Source organism: Lissotriton helveticus, chromosome 5_1, assembly GCF_964261635.1.
Source record: "Lissotriton helveticus chromosome 5_1, aLisHel1.1, whole genome shotgun sequence".
Taxonomy (NCBI): domain Eukaryota; kingdom Metazoa; phylum Chordata; class Amphibia; order Caudata; family Salamandridae; genus Lissotriton; species Lissotriton helveticus.
In genome coordinates this window covers 948211862-948222226 of record NC_136065.1, presented here as the reverse complement: position 1 = coordinate 948222226, position 10365 = coordinate 948211862, and the positions used below count along the sequence as shown (strand labels likewise).

Genomic DNA, 10365 nt, shown 5'->3' with positions numbered 1-10365 from the left:
GCCTTCCTGCGAACCTTTTCTTTATCTTGCGTGATGCATCGAAAGGTACTTTGTGAGAAACGTGTTGCATTCACCATCTAAAGTGAACTGAGTTATTTCTACCATCTTAGTCATTTTCTTAATACTGTATTACAGGTTTTTGTCATTTGGGTCTTGTGTTAATTCTATATAAAGAATACATATTTTTATAAAACCTGTGTTGTGTCCATCTGTAGTGTTTTCACTGTATTACTGCATGTGTTCACAAATGCTTTACACACTGCCTCTGAGATAAGCCTTCCTGCTTGTGCCAAACTACCACAGGGTTGAGCAGGGTTTATTTTAGGATTATAGCCCCCTTACTCTGACTATAGAAGCAAGGGGCTCTAGTTGGACAAAGGTGCAAACCATTGCATTTATCTATTCGAACAACAGATGAGCTATTGTGTACTGATGGTGCAGTAATTTATTGATATGTAATGCCTTTCTTCAGAATAATAGCGGTAGTTGCTGAACGGCACACATTTATGTTGCTGCTTGAGGACTGGGACTGATTATTGATACTTTTTTTTTTAACAGACCAACTATTGGTGGTCACTGATGGAAGCGCCAGTGGGTCCCACTTAGAAAGTGGGACCCACTAAAGTGTTTTCACATTCAAACAATTAATGTATCAAACTCAGTGCTTGATATTAAACCATGACCAGTGTGCGTTGATTGTTTTCGACAAAATTGCTTACAATACTCCATTTGAGTTATTGTTAACTCTTGGATTCATTGAAGTACTTACTACCTGAAACCCTGAACCTATGAACCTATCTTTCAATTTTCAGTGTTCATCAGTGTTACTGACCCTTTGCACTTAAAAGTTTGCCATTAGCTTGAATATTCTGGAATAATCCTTGGGAGAGGAGGCGTGGGGATGCTCCAACTGTAAAGCTGTATTTGAATTGATCCCATTTTAACTAATTTGACTGCTCCAATGTGCTTTGTAATGTTCTATACGTCACCACATATGACATAGGTCTATTGCAAGAGAACTTCCAAGTCCCATGCAAAGTTGTCTTCAAATTCTGGTTAGGGTTAGGTTTACTCCAGTATACTAGCGCAATGTGTTATTTGTGCAACACTGGAAAGTCCTGTGCAGACTCATTCTATGAGAGAATCTGGTACCCCTCGTGTTAGGCTGCCTTGAAAATAAGTTCAGTTTTGACTAACATGCTTTGAAATCTGGGGAGATCAGCATAAAAAAAGATGAATCATACTAATTTTAACTTTAAAACGTCACCGTTGGCACTGTATTGTTTTTCACAAGCTACCACATCCAACGTGCCCTTCCCCCACCCCGAGAAAATGTTTGTCAGTGATGGGGGAGGGGGGCGTGCCGGCAGGTACTCCCCTACCGACCGCGGCTGGTGCCCACCAAACTATACAGTCCGGCTACAACCCAGGGTCTACAGTCAAGAAATGTAAGAGTCAAGTACAAACAGATGCTGGAAAGAAAGAAGCATCTGCGCGAGAATAAGAACTGGGGTAACCTCAAAAAGGCTGCTGATTAGAAAGGCAGCAAAAAATCTGGATGGAAGCTGGTGGCCCGGGGCTATAAAAGTCAGCAAAATGCAGTGGAAGGTTCCATTGCGGCAATTGAATGGCTCGATTATTTAAAAAAATGATATCACTACTTCAAAAACATCCTCCTTCAAAGTGAAATTTCAGTCCCAAAACATGGCAACCAACACACGCAGCTCGGAGGCGTCTCTTCTGTCTCATTGTAATGGCTGTGCCGTCTTGTCCTCTGACTTCATTACACATCCCCCTCCCAATTGAATGATGTTTTAGAGGTGAGCAAAAATTAGTTGTTTTTTTCTGCATGTAAACTTTAATTCTCATGTGAATCGCAGGTTTTATTTGCATTACACACAGGCAGTGGTTTGAGGGAAAATCTTATGTGAGGCATAAAAAGGCACCGAAATACAAGCTCATATATTGCCCACACATTTTCTAAAAAAATGCAGAGAACGTTGCTCGTGCAACCCATAGGACATAATACACACCAACGATTCAGAAAAGGGGGTGGTGATGAACAGAGTGTCTGAATTAAGCAGACCACTCTTACCCAGTCCAAAGATCAGGGCTTGATCCATCACCGTTATTTAGCTCACTGCCCCATCCCAGCTCAGAACCTGGCAATATGCAAATTAGTCTGTCCCTGGCCCAGTGCATCATGGGAACAGGGCAGACCAAACTACCAAGCCAATTCTTCACCAGAAAGGAGACAAGCTTCCGGGGACCGGTTTCTGGCATTACAGCCGTCGTCGGCCCGGCTTGCTTGAATCCTGATGGAGCAGTGAGCAAGGGACTCATGTCTGAGTATACCCTGCCACACCTATAGTGGCCAAAAACGATTCAGAAAAGGGGGTGGTGATGAACAGAGTGTCTGAATTAAGCAGACCACTCTTACCCAGTCCAAAGATCAGGGCTTGATCCATCACCGTTATTTAGCTCACTGCCCCATCCCAGCTCAGAACCTGGCAATATGCAAATTAGTCTGTCCCTGGCCCAGTGCATCATGGGAACAGGGCTGGGATGGTGCAGTGAGCTAAAAAACGGTGATGGATCAAGCCCTGACCTTTGGACTGGGTAAGAGTGGTCTGCTTAATTCAGGCACTCTGTTCATCACCACCCCCTTTTCTGAATCATAATACACACCAAGGCTGAAATTTACCAACACTTTGTGTCGGGCTTGTGGCCAGGGACAGACTAATTTGCATCTAGCCAGGTTCTGAGCTGGGATGGGGCAGTGAGCTAAATAACGGTGATGGATCAAGCCCTGATCTTTGGACTGGGTAAGAGTGGTCTGCTTAATTCAGACACTCGGTTCATCACCACCCCCTTTTCTGAATCGTTTTTGGCCACTATAGGTGTGGCAGGGTATACTCAGACATGAGTCCCTTGCTCACTGCTCCATCAGGATTCAAGCAAGCCGGGCCGATGAGGCTGAAATGCCAGAAACCGGTCCCCGGTAGCTTGTATCCTTTCTGGTGAAGAATTGGCTTGGTAGTTTGGTCTGCCCTGTTCCCATGATGCACTGGGCCAGGGACAGACTAATTTGCATATAGCCAGGTTCTGAGCTGGGATGGGGCAGTGAGCTAAATAACGGTGATGGATCTAGCCCTGATCTTTGGACTGGGTAAGAGTGGTCTGCTTAATTCAGGCACTCTGTTCATCACCACCCCCTTTTCTGAATCATAATACACACCAAGGCTGAAATTTACCAACACTTTGTGTCGGGCTTGTGGCCAGGGACAGACTAATTTGCATCTAGCCAGGTTCTGAGCTGGGATGGGGCAGTGAGCTAAATAACGGTGATGGATCAAGCCCTGATCTTTGGACTGGGTAAGAGTGGTCTGCTTAATTCAGACACTCGGTTCATCACCACCCCCTTTTCTGAATCGTTTTTGGCCACTATAGGTGTGGCAGGGTATACTCAGACATGAGTCCCTTGCTCACTGCTCCATCAGGATTCAAGCAAGCCGGGCCGATGAGGCTGAAATGCCAGAAACCGGTCCCCGGTAGCTTGTATCCTTTCTGGTGAAGAATTGGCTTGGTAGTTTGGTCTGCCCTGTTCCCATGATGCACTGGGCCAGGGACAGACTAATTTGCATATAGCCAGGTTCTGAGCTGGGATGGGGCAGTGAGCTAAATAACGGTGATGGATCTAGCCCTGATCTTTGGACTGGGTAAGAGTGGTCTGCTTAATTCAGGCACTCTGTTCATCACCACCCCCTTTTCTGAATCATAATACACACCAAGGCTGAAATTTACCAACACTTTGTGTCTGGCTTGTGTTACAAAAGTGACACAATCCCTGCACAAAGTGTTGTGTTCGGATTTATTTTCCAACAGAAATCATGCCTGTGCAATACTTTGCAGTAACAGAGCATTCCATGGCTGGTGCAAGGGCATTCTTAGGCAGACCCCCCCCCCCCAACCCCCCCCTTATTCCAAGCAAATACCGGTTCTATTAGTATTTGCAGACAGAGCTTTTCACCAAAAATATACCTTCTCAAAACAGGCAGAATGGTGGCGGAAGTTTTAAAAGTACAAGAACTAGAAGTACAAAGAATCTTCTTCTGAAACCTCGAAGATTCCGGAAGGAAAAAACATATAAACGTTCCTTTTCAGGAATGGCACCCAGAATCTGGAATGCACTCCCTCCAGAAACCAGACTTCTCTCCTCCACTGCATTTTTTAAGAAAGAAGTAAAAGCTATCCTCATGGCTAAATTTACCTGAATTTTTACTTTGACTCTATTTGAGACTCTGCACCCATTTGTACTATTTGTTTATCTGATTGTCTATTTGTTCCATTGGTTTATCTGATTGACTATGCTCCTTCATGTACCTACCCTATTTTGCTATTTTTTTGTAAAGCGCTCTGATATCTGCAAAGATCTTGTTCGCCCTATATAAAACTTTAAAAAAAAAAAAAAAGTCTCCACATTTTCCAACCTTGTGCCTGGTGCACTGTATAGCAAACATACGACGTAGGAAAAGTATGAAAACTGTTTTTGTACTGGAAGGGTTTCCTTACAGTAAATACAACTATGGTTGACATCACACTCTTTCACTAAGCATGTTGGTGTAACTTTGGTTGCTGTTCTGTGTGTAAGGTTAGGAGATCCCCCCACCCCCCTCAGTTTCATAATTCATGTGCTATTTGAGAACCAAGTCTCCTGCAAGCACAAATGATGCAATCCCCTTAAGGTTAATGAGAAAACAAATTACACATGGTATATCCCCAGGCTAAGTACTGGAGTTAAAGAGTTACCGGCACAAAATAATAATAACGCCCATCTCTGTATATGTCGCTGAAGTGTAAAAACTGCGTATGTGTCCTTGTACATCTGAATGTTGTTGACATTTATAAATATAACAAATAAATCATTATAAAACTTTGTGAATCCTGTCTCGCGGCATTTTTAATTGTTGCCTCGGGCCTCACTAATGGAGAATTTTGCTCAACCGGAAGGAGCGGGCAGGTCAACAAAAACCACAGACTGCATCCGGAAATTATGGAATGTTATATTTATTTTACTTTGTCAATTTGTCAAGCGGCAACAATACAAACTTTAAGTGAGAGCGCAATATATATTATATTTTATGATAAACTCTGTCCTTTGCAAGAGGATTAAAAGTACTTAAGTGAGTCACAAGGGCCTGGCTCTTAAGACGGGAAATAGGGGTGAAACCTGGGGCTAGAGTACTCTCCGTGGAGGGGCAGTGGCAGCACAGCGGGAGCGTAGGGGTAGAAGCCCAGGGCTGTGAGAGGGACTGGCTGCAGACCCGAAAGTCCGTGAGAGGGCTGCAGTGACGCACTGGGATGTCCGTCGGGAGATGCCGTGCACGCCGGTGTAGGCCCCGAGAGAGGGCTCCTCTGAAGGCAGTCTGCCGTGGGAAGCTCCGGATAGCTGGAATACGGGAGAAGCAAGCTGGAGAAGAAAGCTTCCACCCGGGCGTCCTGGCTCTGGCGCTTAAACTTCATCCGGCGATTCTGAAACCAGGTTTTAATCTGTAGAGGAAAGGCAAAGAGCGTCATAGTTAATAACCACCGACGGCATTTATTATACCATAAACTGTTAAAAAAAACCTTAGGAAAGCACTGTGTACATGTGCAGAGGGGACACACTCTAGGAATTCGCATGGACTGCCTTTATAGGTCTGGTCAAGAAGTAGCTGCAAAAGGGTGTTGCCTTCTGTAATGGCGGCCATGTTAGAGATTGAGTAGTAAACACTACTGAGTGCATTCAAAGTGGGTAAGCAGCACTGGCTGAAGCTGTGTCGTGTTATTTATTTTTTGGTTGCACCCTTCCATACCTACAAATTGACACGTTTACAGAAATAAACAACTGAAAACTGTGTATTTTTGGTGCTTCTTCTTTTTCAAAGGGTGTTTTGCAGAAACTGCCCCAATGTTTAAGGTGTATGTGGTGTCAAGAGACACAGATCAGTCCAGCGAGGAAGGGCGGTGAATTGACCCCCACCCTTTACCTACTGGGCAAATAAGCTTAGCATATTATATATATTTGACTCTCAAAACCTCATCTTCAGCCCATAAGTCCTCATATAATTCAATGCCAGTGTCAAGACTAGTAAAGCAACTCAGTGGATTATTGCACATCTGTGGGGCTTTCTTGGCAACTTGAAAGTGACGAGTTAAAATCTCTGTCGGACTTATTCTACCCTTCAGACGTGGAACATGTGAGATAACAGCAGCACTGAATGTTAAAGTGCTAACGAATGAAAATGCACACAAGCAAGTGCTATTTTAAAATATACTGCCTTTTAAAATTGTAAATATTGCGTGTTAACATTTCTGGTGGTGGTGTGGCCACGACTCATCAGACACCCCTAAAGTTAGAATCCCTTTACAAGTACATTTTTCAAAGTGGGTGTTAGAGAGCTCTAAAAACCTGGCTCTTCTCACCCGCAATATACAGAACTGTAAATAAATTCTAAAACAAGGCATGCTTTTCAGTCATTATTTTACTAGATCGCTTATTTCAGACTCTCACATCAGTAAGGCAGTGTCTCCATCTTTTGAACAATACAGTGGCAAAGCAGTGTCTACCTCCATAAACTCAAGTAATAACACCGTGCCACACTTTTCGTTCTCTAAAAACATGTTTTTCGTTCTACATGTGGCATTAGTTTTCTACTCAATTAGGCATATTCAATTTGAGCAAAAATAGTCATATCTGCCATGAAAGTAAAGCAGCGAAAGTTTGTATTGAAAAGCTTACCCCTCCTCCAGTTTAAAGGGGGAAGTATTTAGAACCAGTGTCATCCACCTAGTTTTCTTTATGTGGGGAGAGGTATTAACCAGAAGAGGAAAAGGATGGGCTAGCTTAACAATTTAGGGGGTTACTGCAGAATGTCTCTAGCAGTATTTGTTAATTTTCACCGCACGTTTATATAGAGCCTTCATTAATGAGTGCAGCATAAAACGCTCGTGGGGATGAGAACACCGTTCTTTCTTCGCCTTCACTGTATGGGGAGTGGTGGGGCTGGGGAGCGAGCAGCAGCGCTGCAAGGGTCCGCTGCGCCCTCCTCTTTACAGTCAGGGACAGCTTAAGGATTTTTGGGAGCCTGGGGCAAACAAATGATGGGGCCCCTGTTCGGAACAGCTTTGAATTTACGTTCCAGTTTTAGCTCTTTATGCCCTCTTTGACCAGGTCACTGACAGGACACAGGATTGTGTTTACATCTAATATTCAGGGACTGTAAGGTGTGTTTTCAATATTGTAACACATCAGCAGCTCACTAATATTACTGCAAATAATGTCTGTTAGCGACCACACATTTCACATATGTGAGGTCCTGTTTTGATCTAAAAAAAAAAAGTTGAGGTCGATTTTGTATCAAACACCATTTTCTCCAAAATATATGTAATGGATTCTCGCACATCACCCACATTAAAAACAAATTAAAGGAAAACGGATCTAAAACCATCCGTTTATGAATTACTCAAGATCATCAGGGCAAGACTTGCTGCATAACAGAGGTGGCTCTAACAGGGGGCCCCTGAAAGGCTGGGGCCCTGGGCCAGAGCCCACTTTGCTCATGCCTTAAAACGTCTCTGTTTACAGTGGAGGGCCCCCGGAGAGAATAGGCCCTTTTAGGGTTGTATAGTTTCCAATACTCTGTGCCCCCACCCTAGCAATGCAACGAGGGTGTAGGACCCGGACACAGCAGCCCGCGGCCGCAGCGCACACTCACTCACCCTCAGCTCGGAGAGCTTCAGCACCCTGGACAGCCGCCGCTTCTCGTTGCCCCCGATGTATCTCTGCTCCCGGAAGCTCCGCTCCAGCTCCCGCAGCTGCTCCGCGGTGAACTTGGTCCTGGACCGGGCCCCCTCCGGGTCCTCTGGCGCCGGCGGCTCCGGGCACTTCCGGCTGCTGCTGCTCACCTCGCAGGTGCGCGCCTCCTGGGGACTGGGGGTCTCTGGGGCCAGCCTTCGGCCGCAGCCGGGGGCTGTCAGCGCGAGAGTGGGGCCACACCCTGGGAAGAAAGAACAGACAGAGTCAGACATGTACTCATAATACCCAAGGGGGGCGCCCTCCCCCGCTTCAGACTGAGCCCGAGCAGGGTGCGCGCCCATCCCTTCACTGCAGTGTAAATCACAACACATTCACCCAACCCTTGCTAAACGCGGCGAGAGAGAGAATAACCACAACGAAACAGGGACTAGTTATTTAAAGAGTAAAGTTTGCAATTTTATGTAGAAATACGTCAACATTCCTGAATTCATTTTAACATTTCGTGACAGCTGTCAAGAATGACACGTCACATAGCGAGGTTCGTGCCCTGGGCCATACATAGCTTTACACACTTTCAACAAATGCTTCGTTTTTGTTGATTACAGCATAAATTCAAGGAAGGGTGTGGCCACCCCCCACGTCGACCGTGTGGAAGGACATGGCGGGCACACGCTGTTCCAAAATTATGCAGTTTTAGCACTCACAGCTGATATCGGTAACTAGTTAAATGCAGGATTAGAGCATACTAAAGCTGAGGATTTGTTAAAAAAACGGGCCTTTTGTGTAATGACGATATTGGCAAATTCGGATATTGCCTGTTAACCCTCCTATGCCAGAGTGAAACTAGATTTAAAGTTTTTCCAACAACTACTGTGGTTGCACTATATGGTTACGGACTGGGCCCTCTGCTGCTGCTGTTAATGCTACACTGTGGAGATGTACACCGTATGCATTTATATTAATATTCTGCCATGCATGCTGTAAAAGAAAAAGCGAAATCACAGGGACGATTTAAACAACCGCACAAGCATCTATAACTGAATTCAAGTAGTACAAATGAAGGAAATCAATTTATACTTTATACCTATGGACAGGGAACCAAACAGACCCTCTTGCTCAAAACACCATGTCTAATTTACACGCACTACGCCACTAAATTACTTCCACGGAAACAGGGTTGTTTTAACCGGTGTACACTCTTTTTTTATATGTATCACATTTAATAACGAGTAATATATCTATGCAATGACCTATTGTATGACTATATGATTGTATGCAATCATGTGAAGATAGAACTTTCTAACAACGTATCCAGGCTCGTATTTCCTTATATTAAGAAACTGCACAGAGCACTATCTGTCGGACACTACAATCAAAAACAAATATGTTATTTCACAAACTCCAGGATCAAATCTCTCCGTCTCCAGCTATCTCTGTATTTTCATATCGAGATATAGATAATATTAGGGCACGTTTTATACTGGAAAAATCGCGGTTCAGAGTTTTGTTATTATTAACTGTCATTGCGCACATCTATTTTTATGTGACAACATATTTCTGATCATAAATGGCTTATCGCGAAGTACTTGTCGCTTTTCAGCACTAAGAGCATTAAACCCGGATCAGTGAAGTAAGTACATGTGGGGCATCGGCCCTGCTCACTCACCCGTGGTCTGGTTTCTGCTCGGACACTCCCCGGCCGCACCATGCCCAGTCACGTGCAGCCTGGTATGGCCCAGATGCCCTCTGTTGTCCCTGCCCCAGGAGCGTGGGGCTCCCTGTGCGACTCGCTCCCCCTCAGCACTGCTGGACGTGCCTCGCTCCCAGGGGAGAGGGCGTAGGTCAGGCTTGTGTGGGGCCCTGTGGCTGCTCTGTGCCATCCACTCCACGGACAGCAGGCCCTTCCCGGGCAGAGGCGAGGCTGTCTGCATTCTTACACTTTAGGACTACTCCACGAAACTCTGCGATCACTCCCCGAGCCTCAGCTGCACTTGCTGCTTCCACACACTGGCTATTGCAACTTTCCCCAGTGCCTGGCCCTTAAATGGCGGAGCCCAGGAAACGATGCCTCGGACAATAGCCCGAGGAGCGTGCCATTAATCTCGTTGTGTTCAGGTGTTTGTCACATCCGACTAATCCCTGGATTCAGGCGTTAACAAGTGCCGGGGTCCCGAACCTGGCGCCAAGTTCATCTACGAGGCGCTCGGGGCGGGGTAATTGCATCTGGGCGCTTGTATCGCTGCGCAAAGCACTTTAGAGTCCTAACCATTCATTGACTCCATTCTTGTAAATGGATAATAGCGAAATTGTACAAGTTATCTCGCATTTTACGGGCTTCCTTGGAGCTGCATTCTTGTAAGTGATACACTAACACAATGGTACCTGGATCAAAGGCTGCAGCGCCGCGGGCTGCCATGATGGTCTCCTATAATGTCCCGCGGGGCTCGTGTCGCCCACCTAATATGTCTGTCGCCGCCCCCGCGCCATGGACAGACAGCCGACAAGACCAGCGGCTGTCACGGGCAAAACCTCTCGGCCAATCAGCTGCATTTCCCTCTGGCAGATTT

General features: G+C 45.6%; 1 protein-coding gene across 1 annotated transcript; it reads right to left on the bottom strand.

Annotated features, from left to right (window-relative positions):
* Nucleotides 1-5205: 5205 nt before the first annotated feature.
* Nucleotides 5206-9729, bottom strand: LOC144753454 (homeobox protein vex1-like). Its single transcript, XM_078641139.1, has 3 exons — nucleotides 9465-9729; nucleotides 7762-8039; nucleotides 5206-5550 (listed from the first exon to the last, which is right to left on the bottom strand). The coding sequence occupies exons 1-3, from the start codon at nucleotides 9727-9729 to the stop codon at nucleotides 5206-5208; spliced, it is 888 nt and encodes a 295-aa protein (XP_078497265.1).
* Between the last annotated feature and the right edge of the window lie 636 nt (nucleotides 9730-10365).